Source organism: Coturnix japonica, chromosome 7 (assembly GCF_054131305.1).
Source record: "Coturnix japonica strain WE chromosome 7, WE-NBRP24, whole genome shotgun sequence".
Lineage (NCBI taxonomy): Eukaryota > Metazoa > Chordata > Aves > Galliformes > Phasianidae > Coturnix > Coturnix japonica.
The window spans coordinates 29,286,590-29,310,866 of NC_140669.1; the positions used below are offsets into that span (position 1 = coordinate 29,286,590).

At 39.5% G+C, this 24,277-nt stretch overlaps 2 protein-coding genes across 5 annotated transcripts in view; one reads left to right on the plus strand and one right to left on the minus strand.

The window, feature by feature from the left end:
* Positions 1 to 4,335: 4,335 nt before the first annotated feature.
* On the minus strand, positions 4,336 to 10,971 carry MSTN (myostatin). 2 transcript variants are annotated; one of them, XM_085552827.1, is made up of 3 exons: positions 10,463 to 10,971; positions 8,090 to 8,320; positions 4,336 to 5,788 (listed from the first exon to the last, which is right to left on the minus strand). In XM_085552827.1, the coding sequence occupies exons 1-3, from the start codon at positions 10,538 to 10,540 to the stop codon at positions 5,408 to 5,410; spliced, it is 690 nt and encodes a 229-aa protein (XP_085408953.1). In that variant the 5' UTR covers positions 10,541 to 10,971; the 3' UTR covers positions 4,336 to 5,407. The 2 variants fall into 2 exon arrangements, with proteins under 2 accessions (XP_085408953.1, XP_015723344.1); XM_015867858.3 differs by having other exon boundaries at positions 8,090 to 8,463.
* AKAP19 (A-kinase anchoring protein 19) overlaps positions 10,348 to 24,277 on the plus strand; it is a 28,492-nt gene continuing 14,562 nt past the window's right edge. The window contains exons 1-3 of one of the 3 annotated variants that reach the window (XR_014948122.1): positions 10,348 to 10,802; positions 15,352 to 15,525; positions 19,417 to 19,590. The gene's annotated coding sequence lies outside the window, so the exon portion shown is untranslated. The remainder of the gene's footprint in view (positions 10,803 to 15,351; positions 15,526 to 19,416; positions 19,591 to 24,277) is intronic. The other 2 variants (XR_014948124.1, XR_014948123.1) reach the window with 2 other exon arrangements.

Sequence of the window (24,277 nt, forward strand, 5' to 3'; positions counted from 1 at the left end):
CACATGCAGGTAATGGTAAGGGGCCAGGAAAGCCACTGTGACTGACAGCACAGAGAGACCATGGGGCTGCTTGGTGTCTGTTTACCAGGCCGATACTGTGCTGCCTAAAATCTGTGCTTTGAAATAAAAATACAAGGAAGAGTTGCTGCCTATTGCCCATTATTTATGATGTGAGAATACATAAGAAATATTGTTAATACATGTGTTTTTCACTAATAGTTAAGATAGGTTTGTCAGTAAGAGACCTTTTCCTTTTTTTATTTTCAATTCTATGTTCCTCAGACAGCCATCCGGAAACACAGACCTATGTCCTGTTAGGTGTGCTAGGTATTCTTCACCAAGAAAACAGAATGAAGCCATGGAAGTGTGTTGCTTCCATTATGGAACTGAAACCCTACGGCAGTTTTTGGCACTTCTTATTTAAGATCCAAGAGCTACTGAAAACACTGTGCTATCCAGGGCCAAGCAAACATACCTAAGGAGATGATAAGCTCCAAAGAGATGACCATGAGTTGACTAGAGCTTGGATCTACACCAGGGCTGGTTGATAAGGAAAGCTGAGGCAGTAGTGTGGGAACCAGAAGGTAAATTTGCAAGGATGCTTTGATAGCATTTCCAGCTGTGATAACATATGGGTAAAAAAGAAAAGCTGCCAATACACAAGAGGAGGTTCAGCTAGGGTCAGTTGGTGTAACCTGGTTAGTAGATGCCTTTGCCCATATAGAGGTGGTTGCTGGAATGCTGTGGGTTCTTCTGCACCTTTTGGGGTCACTGACAAGCCGGGCATGAAGCCTGGTACCCACAGACTAATGCTCTGGTTCTGTGAGAGGGTGTGTCCACAAGCCAGTAAATGAGTTTTACCATGCTGATTTACAGGGAGCAGCATAAGCATAGCAGAAAAATCAGTGTTTTCCCCTGTAAAATTCTTATGTAAACCATCACAAGTGGGGAAGACCCTAGAAAGTCACGAGAAGGAGGTAATGTACTGGATTTGAGTTGGCAAAATTTTTAAAGCAGCACATCTTCAAAGCGCTCCAAGCAGGGCGGGCATATCAGATGCTGTTCCAGCAGCGACGTATGAGCAATGTGCCAGAAACCAATGGGCCAGGTGGAGCTCCTGCCTACCACAGTAGGTGCCAGGCACAGCCAAGGAGAAGGCTCTTTTCCCAGCACCGCGCTTTGCTGCCCGCGTGGCTGGCCCGCAGCATACAGTAGGCAGCTGACCTCAGCCTGCAGGCATCTGCCTGACGTGGGACCACCTGGCGCCGCGCTGCAACCTGATGCTATAATGCGTGACAGCCAGGTGTTCGGTTTGCCTGGTTCATATGTCAGTGGGGCCGAACTTGATGGATAACGACATGAAAAATGGTGACGAATGTGCAGGCGGGAGAGAGGCTCGCTGCCTGGCAAATAGTGGGATAAGCCTCTCATTCAAAGGTGCATGCACTGCAGAGCAAAGGGAGCTCCAAGGGTGAGCTTTATTTCAGGGTGCTTCATAGCATCGGAATTTTTAGTGTGATCTCTGTAATATCATTGCTTGGCTAGAATCATTTGCTTTGTTTCAAGTCAAAAATTGATCAAGGGAAGGGAAAAAAAAAGAAACTATGTCAATATTTCTACAGGAAAAGCCCCCAGATCAAACCAGCATACCCCTCTTTGCCTTTTGTCAACTTGGATTCGTTTGGGCTGAATCCTTTCAGTGCTCAGAGGGCTTACCTTCTAAAGGCTCAATGCAGTACAGCACATATGATAGAAAAGCAACAGGCTGGAAGTTAAATTTGGCCATTGACTTCTAATGAAAGATTCTTCTGTGCAGGAGCTGTTTGTATACATAATTAGTTTAGAGAATGTGGTGAGAGATGGCCTTTAGGTTACAAACTGGTGTGTTACAGGTTGGCTCGTGGGCACTGAGCTGGTTTATTTTCCCTGGAAGCTGTACCATTCTGAGAACACACACGAGATGGATTTTGTCTGCTTCTGAAGAAAATTAAGTCTCTTCTGTAGCACCAAAATGAGCTTTAGCAGCTAAGGCTGGTGAATATCAGACAAATTTAGACCCAAAGTGCTGCAAAGCTCATTGCTCATGTTTTCACCTGACCTACACATGGCTTCCAGGCTTCTCATTGTTGGTAGTTCTGGAGTACCGAACCGTAGGCTGTAGAATATTCACGGCAATTTTCCTTTGTTAGTGCTGAATGAACTGTATGCCTGCCCGTTTCTATTGTTCTTCATGCAAGTTTGCTTCAGGAGCTGCTGACACTATAAGCTCTTTTGTGAATACTTATAAACAGTGAGGCATGAACAGAGCATTACTTCATACTGTATGAATTAATAAATTGACCTTTGGATGTCGTCAGGGCTTTTCTGTGCTAAGCAGGAGAGTGGACTGGAGCTTTAGCGTTTCCAAAGCTTGCTAAAATGCAATTTTATTGATTCAAAACATGAATCACATACATTTCATGGAAGGATTATGGTCAGACTGCTCTTCAGGGCAGCTGCAGTGGTGGGAGTGGTTTAGTGAGCTCATCTTTGCTGCATGTCTTATTGCATCAGTGCACAGATAGTTGCGATGTGCAGAGGTGCTGCTGCTGCAAGTGCTGTTTTTGGGATGGAGCTCATGTTCCATCTGGCCAAAGTCATTAAAACTTAAGTGAGGATCTTGGTGACATTTTTGCTGCATTGTATAGGTAGTATATATCATGTTTCTAGTTAGTGCCTTGTATCTATCTACTATTTCTTCTCGTTTGTGGTTTTTTTTCACTAATTGTTTAAGTGGACTCAGGATGATTTGGCTATGGTGTTCGTTGAGTGCTTCATTTTATAACCCCATACTTGGTCTTGCTGTATCTTTAACAAAATGCAACTGCCTGGATTGGACTGTCCCAGTCTTAGGCCAATTTGTTTTTATAAAGCATTTGGCCAAAATAACTTGTTTGCATCCAAGAAAGAGACAATGTAGTAATCTCTGATAAAAAAATAAAAAAAAATAAGGAGGAGGGCTGGGTGGTAGGAAAATAAAACCACCAGCCAACTACCACAGAAGAATGAACCTAAACTCTATGGAACTGGAAAATAGACCTAAAGCTGTGAGTGTGATTGACCTTTAGCTGCACTGTTGAAATCTGCCCATAGCTAGCAAATCCATACCTCTGAAAAGCCGCAGTTTCTACATGCCTGGTGGTGATGGCTCCTTTGCCAGTAGTTAAGCTCCCTGTGAGTTACATTTAGGCTTATTTGAAGTGTTTCCCCCTAGAACATGGTCTTCAGCAGAAGCTGAGGCCGAGAAGCAGGCAGGAGGTCCATGATATACTGGCAGGACCAGTAGGAAAGCTCCCATTGCTCATGCAGCGCATCTGTGCAGGGAACAGCCAACCGTGTCCTTATGTGAGGTAACTTCATTTGCATTAGCTTCAGTTCATCTGCTGAGTTCAGAAGTCAGCATGCAGGTTGTATCAGCACTGCAATGTAGACTGGCCATGTTTTCTTAGCCATCTGCTCCAATGTGCTGCCACCTCTGCAGCTGCTGTCCTATGAAAAATCTCAGTTATCAACAGTGGTCTTGATGTATGCTGCACTATGGAAAAACTGTGAGCTGTGTAACAGGCTTTTGCTGTGCCTTAGGGCACACCGTTGCTGGGCTGACTACTTGTTTGAGACTTTTTACGCTGTGTGCTTGTGGGAAACTAAATTGATAGTGTATGTAAGGGCTGCAGAGATTAACTATGTTTGGAGAAGCTGAACATCTGTGTGATGCTTGGGCACAGCTTTAGCAGAACACCTCTTGGTTCAAAAGGGATGCTTGAAAATCTGCTTGTTCTTTAAATTTCCAATTTATCAATCGAACTTAAGCATTTCGTTCTTGTATGATTTCTTTGTATCAAGTTTGTTTGCCTTTTTACAAGTATTTATCACCTCAGGAAAGAATACATCAGAGGGGAAAATCAGTTATAGTCACATTTCTATGATTGCTTCACACAAAGAAAAGTTCAAAATAGAATTCTGTATTATAGTAAAAAATATATTACGTTCAAGTGAAAACATTTTAATTCCAAACAATTTTTTGTCAAAAGGGAAATACACCAAATTAGGGTGGAAATCTGCTTTATCATGTTTACCCAAATGAAAACAAATCGTTAAGATATGGTACCAGGTGTCTAGCAGCAGTCTTTTGTGGTGTTATTACTTAGGGTAATAACATTCTATGTATGGAAAATAGGGCGTGGATCAAAATGTAAATAAAATTAACAACCATACAAAATGTAGTATAACTCTCTACATGTGATTTACTTTGTTGCGTTGTTCCTTCGTATTACTGTTAAAGGCCAGGAAATAATGTTATGAAGACAATACTGGTTTTTGTTTATTAGACAAAAGTACAGGTTAACATCACTCCTTTCTTGCGATGAACATATTGAACATATACTGACAGTGATTAAAAAATAAACATTTATTTACAAAATATTGATGCATACATATTACACAAGTCAGTTATATCAAAGTGGTTTTTTTAACAATATCTGTAGCAACCAACTATTTGCATTGGCTTATCATAGTGCAAACGGTAATGTTGCGAAGGCAGATTACAGTGTGGGATTATGGTTTGAATGTTAGACTTCCGTACTGTATCTTCTTTGACCTCATTTAGGAAACTATTCACCTTCCCTTAAAAATCTTTTTCTTGCGAATGTTGAGTAGTGTACCTGAGGATAGGGCAAATTCATTATTACTCTAAATTCTTTCACTTAGATAACTATCTATTTACTCAGCCTGCTTACGTAGCACCATTGCCATTGATTACTAACATACTAATGAAAATAAGGAATGGAAACACACTAAATACACTACACCATCCCTAACTTCAGGATTTGTCCATTTAAGTGGAATTTCATCTTATCACAACTCTGCACTATATATTCAAGTGTTCAAGGACGATTTTGGTGGTATTGCGAAGTGGTGTATATGTTACCGGTATATATTTTTCTGTGAATACAACATTAAGTGAAGCTGTAAAGAAGTTGATTTAATAGCCTGCTCCTTCTGTCCTCAGAAGAGAAGGAGTTTACTTTTGATTACCAACATAAGTTGAAAACTGCATATAAATTTGTGTCTGAATCATTGAATATTGGTTCCCTCACAATGTAAGAAACTCATTGGTTAAATCCGGCGATTTTGATTGTAGCTTCTTTGTCCATTGTTTCAAAGCCAGCCCTTAGGTAACTCTACTGTCTTCAAGTTCACATTCTGCAGCTTGTATTGTGCTTAATGTGGTCTGTACAGTTGTACAGTATAAGGATGTTGGCAATGCCTAGTGTACGTAAGTTCACAGTTTCAAAAATGGGTGAGGGAATATAGCTTTTTTATTTTGGTGGCTTCCACAATTTACGAAGTGGTGGATCTCACGATGGTCTCATGAGCACCCGCAACGATCTACAACCATAGCTGGTATCTTTCCATATATTATTTGTTCTTTTCCATTGAAATACAGCATATTTATAGGGGACATCTTGGTGGGTGTGCAGCAAGGGCCTGCTGAACCTCTTGGATTTGCTTGGTGCACCAGGTGAGTGTGAGGGTATTTCTGTAGAAATACAAATTCGCATTCTCCAGAGCAGTAATTTGCTTTGTATCTTTTAGGCGCTATAATCCAGTCCCATCCAAAAGCTTCAAAATCCACCGTCAAGGGGTAGCGACAACATCGAGATTCTGTTGAGTGCTCGTCGCAGTCAAGGCCAAAATCTCTGCGGGACCGTTTTGGTGTATCTGTAACTCTGACCTCTAAAAATGGGTTCTGAGAGAAGAGGAAAAGGAATCGGAAGTATTAACGAGGTAGGCATATGTAATTTGAGTAAAAACATGCAGTTAGATATCTGTGACACAAACATATCAAATAAATGTTCTCAAATAACATTTGCAAATGTTTTCGAACTTCTACCCTTCTGAGAACTTCTTCCTCATCCAAGTCTGCTACGTTTGTTCCCTGCTCAAAGATTATTTCTCATCTGTGTTCTGAAGACCAGCATTTCCCTGCTGCTTCTCCACAAAGAGTGTTAATTTCTGAGTATCTCTTCCTGAAATCATCGTCTCAGTGCTAGCATCATTTCTTAATACCTGCTAAGAGACAGTTTCAGAAATCACGAGGATCTCTGGTTTCTACTTAAGCTGTTGTTTTCTTTAATAGTACAGTAAGAGCTTCTCTTGCTTACTTCTTCTATAGAACTCCCAAAAGGGAGAAGGAAAAAAAAAAAAAAAAAGCACTTGAACAAAAATAAGTAAAAAAAAACACACTAAAGGGCAGGATCCAAGCAGTGTTGGATTCCCTTTTGTGATTCTTTTAGAAATTCCCACCATTGAAATGGTATTTTAATTGGGTTTTCTGGATGTCAGGGAAGGCTTCTCCTCTAGATTAAGGAGAACAGGGTATCTCTATAGTTACAGTTTGGAGGAGTGATTGGAGTGGTGATAGAAATGAAAGTTTTGCCTTCTGGTGCTGGTTATTTCCACTTTACAGCTTTTACACAGACAGAGGGCTGAGTCTGCTGCACTGACTTTGGATGGGGTAGCTGATATTTTGACTACTCAGAGAGCCTTGTGGACAGAGGAGTACTTTGGGGCATATGCTTCCTATTGGAGGTGTTTTTGCACAGTTCTTAACTGAGAATAGAAAGAAATAACAGCCTTTGTAATCACAAGTTTGAAATAGTTCCCACATTTTCCTCTGCTCCGTGTCCATTTCAGCCCTGTGTGCCTGTTTGGCACTGACCAAGGTGTTGCCTCAGGAGTAAAAAACAGCCCAGCTTACAGCTACTCAGGTTGGTTCTTTTGAAGGCTGCTCATTGTCCAGGTGCTGAAGAAGCTCCTTCCAAAAGTAAGCAATATGGGGAGAGACTTGATGGAGAGGAGCATTGCACTGCATAGAGTGGCTGGAAAGGAGCTGGAGGAGTGTGAGGATAGATTTTTGTTAGTTTGTTTGTTTTCTGTTGTGGTCTGCAGACTGTTTAACCCTGCACTGATCAAGATTCAGTTTGTTTTTGGGGATGATGATAGCTGTGGAGAAGCCTTGGCTTGTCCACGTGTGTGAAAACACCTTGTTGGGCATTTGAATGGGTTGAAGTAGTGTAGCCAGTATTGATATCTCAGTAGCCTCTTTCAACAGACTCACATCTGTGGTGGATCTACAGTTAAGATGTGCCTTTCCTGTTGATTCTTTTCACTGCATTACAGTGCTATGAAGTTAAACGTCTTATAGCTATGTAAACAGAATGATCTATTGTGTATCAGTAGAAGCAAAACTACAATCTCAGTACTGTATTCAAAGGCAGAAATTTCTTGGTGGTTTCAGCTGTTTCAGTAAGTTCAGATGTGTTTGTAGATGTGGCAATTTGGGGAAGCAACAAGGAAATTGTAGTAGTTCAGCTGGCACACTTTGGATTTGTTGTGTTCATCTTACTGAAATAAGCAATTTATTTCATGCTCTTTCTCATCATATTGATGTGGTTTTTTGTATCAAGCAAAATGCATGTGTTCAAACATTTCTAGTAGGATTGTTCATTCTGTCACATAGTAAAAGATGCAAAATTTAGGAATCATAAGTGTAGCTAATTTTCATTGTCATTAGTGGAAAATACATGCATACAGAATAGGGAGAAATTCTCATATATGCTGAATGAAACATCTTTTAAACACTCTCTAAAGCAAATTTCTTATCAGAGAAAGAGTTGGATTGCTTTTATTTGTGCAGAATATCTTTGTGTTAAGCAGTATTAGCTCTCAAGTTTGGACACAGTGTAACTTTGTTAGTACCATCTACTGATAAGTACCAAAACATTTTGCAGTCTATGCCTCACAACATGACCCTGAGGTAATCTTCATTTTTCAAACAGGAAAATGGAGTCAAAGGAATGCAAAGCGATTTTGCCATTAATTGAAAGCCAGGAGTGAAAGAATTTGGGATATAGGACCTTTATCTTCCATTCCTTAAGCAGCATGTCAATTTTTATCCTTAAAGCACAACTCAATTACTTTCTAATAAAAAAAAAAAAAAAAAAAAAAAAAAGCAAGGTATTATATGAGATTTTTCTAATACACTTACCAATCCGTCTTCACCTGGTCCTGGGAATGTTACAGCAAGATCTCGTCCATTCTCATCAAAAGCTTTTATTTCGATGCCTAAGTTGGATTCAGGCTGTTTGAGCCAATTTTGCAAGACTGTCTTCACATCAATACTCTGCCAGATACCATTGCCTGGGTTCATGTCAAGTTTCAAAGATCGAATTCCAGTATATCTTGTACCGTCTTTCATGGGTTTAATGAGTCTCAGGATCTGCACAAACACCGTTGTAGGTTTTTGGACTTGCCTCAAGTATATCCATAATTGTGCCTTTACTACTTTGTTATATTGTATCTTAGAGCTAAACTTAAAGAAGCAACATTTTGGTTTTCCCTCCATTTGTACAAGAAAATCAGCTATAAATGAATGGAAAGAACAAATTACTGAACAGGGAACAGAAAGAAATATGCATATATCAACCTAATTTTTTTCCAGAGCATATAGGATGTCTTAAAATATTATATAAACAGTATTGGTAACAAATATCGTTCTATTTCAGCACTTTACATTCTACAGCAAGTATAATCATTATGCTGCCACCTAAAAGTAACAAGGAATTGATGGTTGTTTTGTAAGCTGGCTAAAAGGTTTGGATAACCAGTTTACTTAGTACCTGTAGCTGATCCTTTGCACTCTGTAGGTATTCAGAGTGAGCAATGAGCACAGGCAGAAATTCAGAAATGATAGGCAAGAGAGGGCTGACCCCCTGCAGCTGCAGAAAAGTCTTAGTCAAAACTTGTCAGAGGACAAGGCACAGCCAATGCAACTTCACAGTGACTACTGAAAGACCACTTCTGCTGTTCATCTGAGAACCTTCCTGAAGCAACAGCAACTTAGCCTGAGCTGATTCATCATTTCTGTCACCTCTGAGAACTTCTAGGTTACTAAATAAACTTAGGGTGCTGTATACTGTGCAAACAGGGGCAACTATGCGCAAACTACCTTAACGCTTTATTTTCTTATCTGAGTGGTAAGAAAATTGCTAATCTAACTATTTGTTTTCATTTCAATGTTATTATAGGAAAGTCATGTACAGTGCTTGCTGTGTTCCTTTTTCCTGTAGCTTATAGTGCAGCTGTCCTACCTAGTCATGATAGCATATCTCCATGCCAAGTTAAAACAGATAATACTCATCTTAAATGGTACAGATCTTTGACACTCATAAATCAGGTCACTTAAGATAACTGCCTCTTCAGCATGTTTATAGTAGTTCCAAGGCTTCTTATAAAAAGAAGGGAATAGAGCAGTAAAGCTTAATGACTTTTCCCCAGTCATTGAGATTATATACAAGTATAATTAAAACAGTTTTGAAATGTTAGACATAATAGTCTAGAATAGAACTGCTGACAGTTTGCTACAAGGTTGCAATAATGTATTGCCATTAAGTATGTGTCTTAATGAAGTTAAGACAATTGACAGATAAAGTTATTTTTTAATCCATTTTAGCTGGCTACAGGAGCTGACATTATTCTAGTATTTGTATGGTAATAAGATCTGTAACTGATAACCTGCCTTACATGTCCTGACATCTTTTTCCTTTTTGACAGCATATTCTTAAGTGTTATTTTAAAAAACAGCTGCCATAGCCAAATATTTCAGCTGATGAAGAACATAAGATACTATAGTATTAGCTGTGCATAAGATACTTGATAGGAGCCATAGCAGATGTTTAGCACTCAGAAGATAACTTAGAATCTGCTCATTCAGTAAATGCCTTCATTCTTCCTTGGCACGACTGCTGGAGCCGATTGCTGTAACGTGGACATTATAACATTTAAATCTGTTACACATAGATTTGCTTTAAAGATATAGTTTTAACTCAGAGGTGGGTGGTGCTAACTCACGGGATCAGCAAAGAAGCAAAAGTTTAACTCTGTGCTTACGCTTGCTGTAACGTGCTGTAGTTAGGCAGGTCTCCTACTCTAAGCTGTCTTTCTATTCATTTCTGTTGCTCTTAAACACAGTAGCAGGTGGAATGTCATGCAGAAAAATATAGTTATCTTACTAGCTGCGCTTTCACTTTCAGTCTGCAATAGGGAATGTCCTGTATGCTGCAAATAGCAGAGCCAACTCAACTGCAGATCTCCTTTCTAAACACACTTAGGCAAATCCTAAGTGTGCTACAGGGCACGCACATTACAAGGAGCTGATAAAACGAACAGTAAAACAAAGGCTCACAGCACGGTCACTTGAACCTGACTCAAATGCTTTAGGAATACGCTCTCCTCCCTCCCTCCTGCAGACTCCAGCCAGCAGCCTGTTGGGAGAGCCTGAGAAGGAGTTGTGCGGCTCTACAGCACGGAGAAAACTCTCAGCGGAGCAGTGCGAGACGAAAGCAGCAGGGTTATTACTTACACTCCGTAGGCATTGTGATAATCGTTTCGGTTGTGGCATGATAGTCATCATCTTCCAAAGAGCCATCGCTACTGTCATCTCTCTGGACGTCGTACTGATCAATCAGTTCCTGCAGTGGAGGAGCTTTGGGTAGAAGTTGTTTAATAACGTCCCTGCTAATGTTAGGTGCTTGTTCCAGGCGCAGTTTGCTGAGGATTTGAATTTTTATGGCTTCTATTCTGGAGGATTTTGTGTTCTGTCTCCACGTACAAGCATTGCACAGTCCGTCTTTTTCAGTGTTCTCCGTGGGCTGACTACTGCCATCGAGAGCCACCGGATCAACAGATATCTGTACGAACAGGTAAATATAAACATAGACTACTATTTTTTGCATGATCTTACAGTCACTGCAGCTTTTTTCCTTTTTTTTGTTGTTTTTTTTTCCCTCTCCCTCTTTCCCTTTTTCTTTCAGTTCCAAACAGATCCGTGAAAGCAAATGCAATCTGAGGGACGGCTTGCCACACTGGTGTGCCTTTTATATGCCAAGGGGGCTTTTATACTGCGACTTTGATTAGGCTCATGTCGTCAAAACCGACGATTGGTTGTTGTCCCAACAATGAATCTAGCTGTCAGAGGTTAAAGCCCTGTCGATCACAAGTCACTAGACAGCATTTAGTTACAGCCAAGGGTGAACTGATTTATCTGGTAGCTTCTTAGAGGATATGTCTTCACATACGGAAAGGATATATTTCCAAGTACTATGGGCAGCAGTGCTGGAAGACAGCACTATCATTCTTAAATACACACAGAACACATAGCTGCACTATGAATTGAGGCAGAGCTCTCTTTAGAGCTCCTTGAGGATCCTGTTGCTATTCTGACTGAAAGTTTGTGTTATTTAAAGGCAAATTCTGAGGTATTGCTGTTAGGAGGAGGGGAAAAAGATGCATACTAAATACATTGCAAGCATTAGGAATCCATGCTGTTTAACAGTTCAAGTGTATTAAGCAGTTCAAATTTGAGTAAACTGTAATGGGTTTTTCTGATGGGTACTAGATAAGCAGGAATAAATATTTTGTACACATGTAACTTAAGTGCTAACTATTTGACCCTTTAGTATTAAAATTCATTCAGTGTGGAGACACTTAATAAGTAAAGCAAGTTTGCCTTGTCAGCAAAATCCTGGACAGCAAATTAGATACTGAGAGACCTTTAGTAGCAAAGGTATAAGGAATATCATCAGCTACTCAACTCAAATATTACACAGAAACAATCCAGCTTGCTTTTTCTATTAGACTGAAAGTTGTTAGAGACACAAATAATTTAAATCCTTTTTTTCTGTAAACCTTCATTTTCCATATCCTATTTTATTTCATTTCAGGATACCTCTGTATTATACCAACTGAAGTAACAGTACGTTTTGCTTTCTACTTAAGCATCTGTGAGTTCTCTATATCCCACGTTTTTAAAATTATAGTTTTATTGTGCTTTCTGCACAAGATACCTCTAGTCAGAATTGTGAAATTACAGCTCCTGGCTTGTAAAATCTGACTTCAGTGTAGATGACATTGGACATGCTGCTAGCATTTGGGGATTTGGGTTTCTGTATGTTAGAACTACAATAAATCCAGGAATTTCATGCAAAATGCCACAGTTTGCCTATTGAGATTGGGACCATATTATCGGTTTTTCACTGAATTTTTTTTTCCCACTTTTTTTCTTCATTTCTTTTCCATTATAAACACACCTGAAAGAGTGGCAAACATGGGGATTTGTTTGCGTATGTTCATACAGGAAGAATGTTACTACACGGGAAGATGTGGATCAAAAAAATCCTCATTTCTGCCTGGTCATTAGTTTTATGTAGCATTACCTTTCCAGGGAACAGAAATTCACTACATGGCACAGATTTGAGCCTAATATTCAGCTCATGACCAGTAATGTAAATCATGAGTAGTCGATTTAAATTGGTCGTCCTTCCATGGTCTAAAGTTGATGCAAGCACCAAATGTATCTTGCTCATGTGTTCCAGGCTACAGCTGAAGGGGTGTACCCTTGATGTTCTCATTTTGGCCAAATCCATGTGTAAAGCAAGCATTTTGCCTTCTTATATCCTGTGCGTTTACTTTCATAGGATACACTCCTGTAAGTGCTCTCAATATATGGTAATGTAAATGGGCTTTGTGGTTCACTGAAACTACAAATTAGGAGAGATCTGAGTTTGCAATGCCATGTTCACAGCAGACTGTTTTAAACAGACTCTTGGTATTCTTGTACTTTGAAGAGTCCAGGGCACTACAGGTGCTGGAAAAAACATCTTTATGAATAGCGGATAGGATGATTCACATAAAGAATCTTGAAAATAACTAAACCAGTTTCAGAAGAGTTATAAGGTTTTGGTTGGTTCTTTATTTCTTTCAGACTGAGGTGTTCTTCTAAATATATTATAACAATGAATGTCATATTAAAGCTATTTTGTATTAATCATAATGACTGAAGAGCTGAATATAAAAGGGAATCTACCCTGAGTGGAAACCTTGATAATATTGCCAAGTTTCACACCAGATACAGTTCCAAAGGGAATGATGATCCATCAATAAACAGGTAGAAGCATTGACGCAGTCATTAAAATCAGCATCATTAAATGCTCTGGCAGACTGGCTGGAAGCCACTCATTGTGTTGGAGAAGGGACAAGAGAAAGGGCCAGTGAGAAACGCCTCTATCACCATGTCTCTTCTTTATGCTCTGCAGCAGCTTACTTGGTGCAGTACATGGCCTTCTCCTTTGAGGACTTCCCTTGAGTTGTTTTGAACTGATGCATGTTTTTCTGTCAAACTTGTGTAATGCTTCTGGAGGGGAAAAAAAAAAAGTCATCCTTTTCCCCTCAATAAGGTATTTTTTTCGCACTTCAGGACCAAAATCCTTTATTTTTCATGTTAGAAAATGCCACTGGGCTTCTTGCAAGAGCAGAGCTTTCTCTCAGCCACTGTGGTGGTGCACATTCTCTGAATACCTGTGGGTTGTTAGTAGAATAATTTTGTCTTTGTCTTTTGTTGTTGCTATTTCTTTTCTATGAGACTGCAATAATTTGGAGAGAGCTGAAGGCTTTTTGATCAGAAGTTATTGAAGCACTTGATTTCTTGAACGGTGCCATATAGAGATGGCTTTTCTTTCTGAATTTCTTAGTGGCATTTAAGGCTAATGCTGGTTACAGAAGTAGGTGATGAAAGTAAGCAATAAAGTGCAAAGTAACCTGACAGAAGTATTTCCCCACAAAATTACTTTACAAAAATGATTTGGAAATAACCAGCACGTTGCTATCAGCAAAACCAAAGAGTTAAAAATGAAATGAACATCTTACTGAACTTTATGGTGTTTTAATATTATCTTTGGGATTTGTGTCATTCTACCCGCTGTGCCTGCCAATAGTGAACAGTATTCCCAACCCTGGCTATTCAAGGATCATGACTCAGGCCCCCAAAATCAAGTAATGTAAGAATGTGTCTCTTTCAAAAGAGAAAAGACACACATCTATCTAGATGTCAGCTGCCCTTTGGCTTTCCACCAGTAGTTTTCATACTCACTGGAAAACCTAAAAAAAAAAAATAGCAAAAAATAACCAAACCCTAAAATGACGGACACAGGAGGTTCTGAAGATGCTGTGTTACTGTGAGTTTTATGGGAAAACAGTGACTGTGTAGAGGGAAAGGAGATTACTAATGCTGTCCCTCAGGAAAACGCAAACAGAGCTCAACCATTACCCATCATTTTTGGCAGCTTTTAATTAGCCAGTCAGCATGTACTTAGCCATTAGTCAGTGCACTCATAGCTCTGGACTGTGTACACTGTGTCATCCTTTGCCTGGCTAGCAACCCAAAAAAGATAGAAAGGACAGGATGGGATTTGAGCCAGTTATGGGAGTGAACCAAATGGCTGAAGGGGAACCAGACCATTGCTGAGAAAGAGTTATGAGAGTATGAAGGAGCTTATGTCAGTGAAGGAGAAAGGATATAGGTTATAGCTGTGCCAGAAATCAGGCAGATCTCAGTAAGATCACCATTCAGTCACTTTATATTACTTCTTGGAATCAATGGATTGCAGGGGTTGGAAAGGACCTATAGAGATCGTGGAATCCAACCTCCTGCTTCTCTAGATTTTTGATCCATTAAGTATCAAAAAGGAGAGAAAATACATTTAAAATGTTTTTTATTAGTTTTGCCTCTCACTTATTTGCTATAACAGTTAGGCCTAATGGCTAAGAAATCATTTTGCTTAGAATATGTATTACTAAACAGAAAAAATTAGACATACAATGAAATGCAATGGAGTTGGAATATGTTAAGTCCTTACGTATGAGGTATGAACCCAGCTGTCTTAATTCACCAGGTACTTTCTCTCAGACACCTGAATTGTAAGAAGGTGCATTTTATTGAATTTGACAATACGTATAAGATAATATCTAATGAAACAGAAATATAACAAAAGAACTATGAAAACATCACCAAAATTGTGTTATGCAAATTAAAGCTGTAGCTACTTTAAGGCATAAATAACCATTTTTTAAACTGAACTTATTAACTACAATGTGAAATCTGTAACTAGGAAGAAATCTTGATCTATAACAAAAGCCCTAGAGTAGTTTGTTCTTCTCCATATAGTTTCCCATACAAACGGACGTGTATAACCTCCTGAACATCGTGCTACACCAGCTATTTGACGATATGGGTATTTAATGGTTTTGACTTACAAAAAACAAAGTAGCAAGTTCATTTTGTTTTCACCCGTTTCGAGTTCCAGGTAATAGACAGCAGGGTTCATGCAGGAGATGAGCATGGTGCTCATGGTGTGCAGGCATCTGAATGGGATCTGCTGCAACTCCTCAGTTCCTGCTCTTCTGTTGTTTCCCCAGGAAAACCAAGATGTTTGTAGATCTGGGATTTTGCAGAATCTCCACTCAAGGCATGCTTGAGTCTGTGTTTTAAGTACCAAGGCAAAACTTCACACTGCCTGGCAGATGATCTGCTTTCTTCAGGAGCTTAGACAGAGCCCAACCTGCTCAGGACTTCTTCACCAGCAGTGGTAGGTAAGTATGTGATGGATGAAATGGGCAAAACGCATAAAATGGGTGGGAAACTGGTGCTGTGGCTATGTTTTCCTTTGATGTACCTCTCAGCTTGCCCAAAAGCTGCTGCTGAATTTAGTACGGTTTAGGGAAATGACTTTGGGTCTCCTTCAGCTGGTGTCTGACAGCTTTCAATTCTCTCTATCTTCTCCTGTGGGTTAGTGCTGTATGTTTGTGCTGGCCTAGATCATTCCCATCATGTTTTTCTCTCCTGCATATTCCAGTGCTTGTTAATTCACATCGTTGCTCCGGAACTGACCAGATATGCTAATGGAAATGAACTTTACAAGCAGATAGGGAAATGTATTCCCACTGGACTTCTTAAAAACAGTTAAGGGAGCATGAGCCTACAATAAATGCTTCCAGTTTTTCTGAGTTTTGTATTCAGCATTTTATTCTGCAGCCTTCACTATGGTGTTTCTTTATTAGTCTTACATTAAACCCTACAGTAGGGCCCTGTCAAACATCTGTTTATTTCTAATGGCTTCCACCCTGTTAGAGGATGCTTTATTCTCTTTAGCCTTGGATTTTTTACACTTCTACCCAGAATTCCTGATGTTAATATTCAGTGTTTACTGAAATAGCTGAGGAAAACCAGGCCTAAGTCACAGAGCAATTGCGTGGATGGTAACCAGCATGACCCCAAGTGTAGGCATGCGACCAAATTCAGTGTGCCTGTTCAGTCATTGTCCAAGGCAGCTTTCAGCACCAATTAAAAAGTAGGGAACATCATCTCTGGGCATGGAGGAAAACCATTAAATCCTTGCAGGAGCCTACAAGTGGTGGTGGGATTATCATTGTCAGCCTGGGAGCTGCGTAGCCAGGAGCCACCCCAGTGAGATGTTAGCATTCTGCTTGGAGCATGGCCTCCATGTGCTGGGAAACGTGTCGTTCCTTTAAGGAGCTGGTGCTGGAAGGGAAAGAGTTTCCCTTCTGCACACCCAAGGCATATGAAGCTCCAAAGCCCTTCATTTTGTTGTATCTAACGGTAACAACTCGCATCCCCAAAGCGGAGTGGGGTTTTCAGGCCGAGAATCCTTGGTTTGCTGTGTACGGCCTGCCCTCTGCTGGGCTCTGAGGCAATGGCACCCAATGGGACAAGGAGATCCAGGGTCTGAAGAGTTCTCTTTTTTCTTTATTTCTTATTGTTCTCCCCCTTCCTTCTTTGCTCCCTCTTCCTTTTCCCTTTTCTACAACTTGCAACAGTGAACTTGTACACGTGTGCCAAATTTCAGTGGTTAAAATCAAAGAGGTTTCTGTGGTTGCAGCCCTGGTGTATTGCTCCAGCATTGTGCATCCGTGGTGGCAATGCATTCACAGAACTCTTTTTGAATGGAAAAATAACATGTTATGCTGCAGTGCTATCATTTTATATTGAAATAGACACTGAGAATTCACAGCAGAGATCTGTCCTGGCTGCAGGCATACCTACCACAGAAATTTACTAATCAAGTTTGAGGGGTTTCATCTGTAGTACTTTGGTTTAGCTGTTGTAAATGTAAGTATTTCAAAAGTTAACACAACTTGAGAGGCCTTATGTCATAATTTATAGAATATTTTAAATGTCTACTCTATAGGAAGAAGAGAAACTCAGCTTTTACTGTCTCTCCTATGATAAATATTTTCATCTTTGTTGACTGTTTCCTGTTGATGTAATAAAGATGTTTCTTATTTATGAGCTCCATTATGAAGCTTCCCATAAGAGCACCAGCTTAAGAAAAACAATCTGCACTGACTAGAGCATTTGCTGTCCTGCCCCTTTCTCTTGGGACCTGGCTCTTTAGCAGTCATGTCCAGTTTCTCACAATAAAGGCTGCTGCTTTGAATATATACAAGTTTTTTCCTTGAGATGTGCAAGCTCTTCTTTTTCATCAAGCCCCATAATCTGCAGCACAGTCCAAATGGCTGATGAGAAATAAGGATTGATCACAAGAAAATTGACTGATTTGGGGTTTTTTTTAATAATAGACCTCAGCCATTCTGCACATATATACAACAATGTAGGACTGAACACTTGGTACCAAATAGCTGCCTGTCATTGCCAGAAAGCACATGTACTCTGGACTCATGGAAATGATGAGAACATCTCATATTCTTCATCAACTATGCAAAGAGTTGAAAGCATGCTTACAAACCATAATTCACATAACATATCTTCAATATTACAGTGAATGCTCCTTCAGAGCTCTGTATTAGGATGTGCTGGCTTTGTGTTAGCCAAAATAAGCACACTCTACATGCTAATTTACAAAAGGGCTTTTTGTGAGTAGTTCTGGAAGAGTTAATAGCAGTGATACTTCTAAGATACCCAAATTAATAAATAGAGTTGTTTGTATGCTGCTGGATTTGTGGTAAGTGCACAAAGCTTGTTTTATGCTTGTTTTGCAGAAGGATATTTGGAATTGAATGGTTACTTCACTGATTGTCTTACTAAGAGAGATCTTCCTGTATGTCCCTTTCTGTTAGCTAGAACAACATCAACATTACTTTTATTTCTTTGAACTGAGCTAAATTGACAACTCATATACATTCAATAAAGGACAAAAGGCTTGCCAAAAATGGTACGAAATAATTACTTATTACAACATTTATTTGGAATTGCAATATACAAGAGTTGTTGTGAAAGTACTACCTCTTGTTTTATTAAGTTAGCCTGTGAAGTTAGAGGTAGATGTTGGTGGTACGGCAGTAGGGAGGGAACCTTCCCACCGATATGGTTATGTTTTGTTGCTGTGCAGCAGATGGCAGCAGAGGGGCAGCCTGAAAACGTAGAGCTGGTGGTGGCTGTGTTGAAAAGCAGTTTTTTGTAGCTGAGAATTTACTTTGTCGGACAGTGTAGTTGTGCTCTTCATGCTCTTTGCATTTGTTGTAATTAACATGTAAGTAGTAAATAGGAGTCATTATTTTTGGAATGGCTTATTATGATTCCTTTTTCAGCATGTTGTACTTGAACAATAACATAAAATTGGTTTGTCAATCATTAGTGAACATAGTAGCTCATTATTGGACCTATATAAGATTAGTTTTAGGCTTGTCTTGTAGGCATTCAGTGCTACTAAAGTGGATCAGAAAGGGGAAAATTGATAGCCAGTTTTGTAGCTTGTACTTTGAGTCATACTGAACACAAACAACCGTAAGACAATGGGAAGGATGTTATATGCATAACACCTTGCAAAACTTTATTAACCATATAAGATGCTCTTTTCTTCAAGAAGCATTTTGAATGGCCTGGAGCTGCAGTAGCCCATCATGAAACAGGACAAAGAGCTGCAAGTACCAAGTCACAGGAATTCTTAATAGTACTGATAACAAACAGTGTGTAGTGCAATTTTATTGTGATTTTATGGAGAGAATTTCATTGAAATGTTTATTTCACTGTAACAGCATCATCTAGTTGTTTTGTAGTGAGAAAGTAGCCACGCCATTCTGTAATTTGTTCATCTACGCAGACATAATATGTTCTTTTCAATTAGATTATGTAGGATTTAAGTCCTAAACTACTCTTAATGTTTATGTTATGAGTATTTTCAGAGAGGGTATTATTTCCTGTAAACCAGCCAACTTTCTAAGTTGCCCCACTGGAGCTGGTTATTGGGATAGAGCTGCTCTTTGTGATCAGGTGCCAACACACAGAGTCGCTGCAAGAAGTTCTTTCAAAAGTAATGTTTGCTGAGCATGAGAGTGGAAGTTTTCTGCTTCTCCCAGGCTGCAGCAGTGGTAAATGAATATCTGTCTTCCACCAATGCAGGGCTGAGCCTGAAGCGTAACATTTAAATCTGAGTTTGGGGTAGGTCAGATTTCCTGTCAGGGTATAGCTTTATGGTAACCTTTATCATGTTCTTTCTTCCACAGAATTACAAAAGGGTAACAAAGGCAGCAGAAAAGGGAAGGAACTGGAAGAAGCTTGCCCAAATGGACTAATGCTGCATGATTTCAGCCAGTGCTGAATTACCGAGGAGTCGCAACCTAATGTGTGATTTGTGCTGACAGGAGGAGCTGCTCAGAGCTGCCAGTGCTTTTATTGTGGTAACTGCATGCTTTTGATTCATCACAAAAGGCTTCAGGTCAGTTTTCGGGGCATGGCGAATAAAATCAATCATTTTCATTGTGTCTTCTCCGGTTCATTTGTCTCCCACTGCAATCTTACTAAACAGTAAACTTGGAATATCAGTTGCAGATGACAAAATTCAGTAGCAGCAGCCGCTATAACATATCACTTGTTTGGCTCTGTGGGTTTTCTGCTCGTTTTGTTTTAGAAAACTTGTTTTGCCATTCTATCCATGGTCTCAGGAAGAACATGTATTGTAATAGAGAACAAAAATTAAATGTGAATCTTGTTAACAAGTGGTAATCAATAAGAAAGCTGATGGAGCTTAGTGTAATTCTCAGGAGTGTCAGAAGTTGTATGCCTCTAGAACAGGTTTTGCATCCCTGTGAGGAAATCAGATGAGACTGAAGAATTTAGATTGCTGGATTTTTTATTGTTTTTCCCATAGTAATATAAACGAGCCTGGCAAGCTTGCAAAATAAATCTGGTGATGTAAATCAGAGATAATGCCCCTGTATCTAACACGGAACAAAATCCTCCAGTTCTAAGCATGCAAAACTGTCGGCTGCTCCATATACCTCCACTGCAGTCTCTGCTAAGGCTTGGCTTCTGCATGAAATCAAGAGACCAGATATTCCTTCCAAACCTTATATTGCATACTACAGTAAATCTGGGTGTTCTGAATCCATTCTGAAGGCAGCTACTTCTGTTGTCTTTTTAGGCATGATATGAAGGCACCTCCTTATCACTATGGATTTTTTCCCTTCCATTATAGTATCTGTTGTACCTTTACTATTTGAAATAGAAAGCATCTTCTCTGTCCGAAGCATAACGCTACCTAGTTTATCACTTTCTTTCCTTTCTATAGTAAGTACTTCTGTAACTTTAGGCAGACTGATCCAGGTCTGTATCCTTTTTGCTTCTGTTCTCCTCAGTTTCCAAAACCACTCCAGTTGTGCAAGGTTCATTTTTGAGATAGAATAGCCATCAATTCTGTGTCATCGTCTGCAATGTTTCAGGGAATGTGTTGGCTACTCAGGTGTAGAATAACTACACATCATTATACCTAATACATAACACATAATACATAATACCTACACATCACTAAATAGAAAATTCTCTTTGAGTTGTTCTCCTCTATATGTGTGTTTAAAAAAATAATTACAAGCAACAGAAGAACCTGTAAGTTATCCAAACAATTATTCCTTCTGACTGACTGTATATTCAACCATCTCAGCTGAATTGTTTGCTCTACAAGTCTGCCCGGCTGGGAGGCAGAAAGTAGATATCACTCCAGAATGGTTTCCAGTTTAACCGCAGTTAAACACTGTGAGAACTTCAGATCTTAAAAAGCAAACCAAGCTGTTGTGTTAGGGGGCTGGTTCTGGCTTTTTTTGTGAGATGAAAGTATCTCGCATCTAAAAAGAAGTTTCCATAGATTAAATCTACCTAAAAAAATTATGGGAATATAAAGTTTAAAATATGTTTATGTAATAGTTTTAAATACTGCACTGCTTTAAATACTGTGAGTTTACTGCGGTGATAATTAGAATAGTAAATACTTCTATTGGTGAGATTACTTATGTGCAATTTAGTAGTGTATAAGAACCCCAATTTCTCAACTCTGATATTGTATCACATGGAGTTCGGTTTTCTATATTAGGTCTTAAATGTACCTTTCCTTACAAAGTAAAATCAGGAAAAAATATTTTCATTAATCCATTGTGGTGTTTATACTTAATAATATCACCAACATTATTGCCAGCTGTGAAGTAAAACTTAAGGAACTAAGTCATAATTTATGTATTTTCCACTTGCTATATGCACAAGAGCAGTGCAAGTGTATGTGAGGAAAAAGGGGGGGAAAAAGGCTCAAGCAGGCTTTGTTTATTTGACTGGCACTCAGAGGTAACTCTAAAAAGTGGTTGAGAATCTTAAATGAGCTTTCTGGGGAATATTGTAGCACGGAGTCCTTGGTCTATGTTTTGGGAGTGGAGGTTATGGATACTGTTGTACTGACTTGAATTAGGAAGTTCACTGACATGCCCTTGTAAACATTTGTAAACATCTTGAAATCCACAGACAAAGGAAAAGACATGAAAGTCTGATTACTGGTTTTCTGCTAGGGAGAATAAAGAAGCTGTAGCAATATCCAAAGGGGTGCAAACATGTTTTGACAAAAATCTTAATTCATTCCTGTAATACAGACAGAGTCAAATGCAGAGAATTTAAAGCACCTTTCATCTTTCAAAGGTTGGGAAAATATGCTAAGTTTGAGGCATGATGAAAATTCAAAAGCAGTTACAGTGCTGATTGAATAAACCAACTCTTTAGTGCGATTCCACTTTCCAACAAGCAGACATACAGAGCTTTAACATATCATGAAAGACAATGTCTTCCAAAGGTAGCATGATCCGAAAGTACTGAAATAATGAAATCCATTGATTTGAAGGGCTTTTTAGACTTTCAAAGACTGTGGGTCAAGTCTGAACAGACATCAGCTCTTGTCTTTAAATCCTAGTGCCGTTCGCTCTTCTTGCATCAAGCAGGACCTTCTTCCAAAAAGAATTTACTAAATGGAAATGCTGCAGCACAGTGCCTGGTACTGGTGCATAATGTTCAAAGTAGAAATGAACCTTAAATTAGTTGAAGAACGCATATGGAAGTTGAATATTCTAATAGCAGCGAGGTAAGTCTTCCACTGTCCCAATTTCAGGCCAAGATTATGAACACTGGCTCACAGGCTGCTCCTGTAAAGAAACAGAAGAGAGGGAGGGCTACCTCTCCTGGGAAGGCTAATGTTTGAACAGCATTCCCAAATGACCATGTTTCCAAACAGAAGGTGTTTCTCATTCTTTCTTCTCTTTAATAAAAAGTTTAGGAATATTCTCCATTTAACTGTGCAATCACCTGAAAATCAAACAAATATCAGAACAGCATGACGTGGCATGCATGAAATAATACATGACATTCATTAGTGTAGGTCATGAAGTTATTGTCACTGTTGATGTATTTGGAATAGATTGCATGAATAATGAGCTTGCACAGAATCTTAGAAGTCAATTTAACAATCCATTTTCATTAAATAGTATTTGTATTTCTAGCAGCTTTGTATCCAGCAGATTTTCCTGTATCCAGCTAATTTTAAATTAATTCTGTCCAAATAGTTTAGAAAAAAACTTATATAACCCTTCATTAATTAAAATCATGCTAATAGTAAAATGCGTATCACATTGTTTGCAAATTTAAACATGTCGTAGTTGCCTAGGATCAATCCTTCAGCATAGAAAAACCTTACTATCAAAGCTCAGGGGTGTTCAGATTGGGCAGTGAGGTAAGGTTGTGTTTGGTTTAGGAATCTTAAAGCTTGGGTCCTGACTCAAGCTTTAAGGAAGCTGGGCTTGTTCAGCCTGGAGAAAAGAAGGCTGTGGGGTGACCTCATTGCAGCCTTTCAGTACCTGAAGGGTACCTGTAATCAGGAGGGGAGTAAACTCTTTGTAAGGGCCAATAATAGTAGGACAAGGAGAAATGGTTTTAAGTTGAAAGAGGGAAGGTTTAGGTTTGATCTTAAGGGGAAGTTCTTTACAAGGAGAGTGGTGAGGCCCTGGAACAGGCTGCCTAAGGAGGTTGTAGATGCCCCGTCCCTGGAGGTGTTCAAGGCCAGGTTGGATGGGGCCCTGGGCAACCTGATCTAGTAAAGGTGTATGTTTGGTGGCCCTGCCAGGCAGGGGGGTTGGAACTACATGATCCATGAGGTCCCTTCCAACCCGGGTCATTGTGTGATTCTGTGACTCTAAAATGTCAGAGAGAATCATGTTACTCACTTATATAGATGTAAACTCATTGCTTTGTTATATAAAATCTTACTATAAGGAGCAATTATGAAGAAATGGAAGCATGATTTTCTGGTTCTGTTCTCCAGACTGTAAGATATGAACAAATGTACATAGAAGGAGTAATTTTTAAATAGTTATTTTATTGATAAAAGCAGTGGAATCCTTGCTTGTCTAGAGTGAGTTCAGTGCTCTGTGTTTATACGTGGGCTGAAGCCTGTATGCTTGGCAGATTTCCCCACCTGTTCCCCCTCGTTGTCCCTTCTTGCTCATCCATTAAAAAGAAAATACCTTTTTCCACTTGGAGGACAGTTTTGAGAACAAAATCGGTGGTGTGCTAAGATGCTGTGGGGGTGAGACCTTTGCAAACCACTAAGTAGATACATAAGCAGTGACATGTGGCAGCGGTTGGAGAAATTAAGCTGGTATTTAATTGCTGATATTATGTGATATTGCTCATCGATGAGCTAGACATAAATACTAAATACTCTTGTTTGGCTGAAGCAATTCATTCTATTTCATTCCCTCTGATTCAGGAGAACTGAGCCTTGAAATAATGTGTCTGTCTGTCTGTACTACTGACGCTTACCAAAAAGAATTTGTCAGACTGTGTGTGACAGGACTCTTTGCTGAGCTACTGGAATGACTCCTTTCGTTCACTAAAAGCAGGCTTGTTTTGGTGCTAAGTGACACTAGTTCAGCAGTGGACACTGCACCCAGAGGCTTAGCCTATGATGGCAGTCAGGACTTTGACTAAGTTTTTCCAGCAAGTGCAGCCCACAACTAAGATCTTGAACTTGGAACTGTGTGGGATGAACAGTGTTGAATTCAC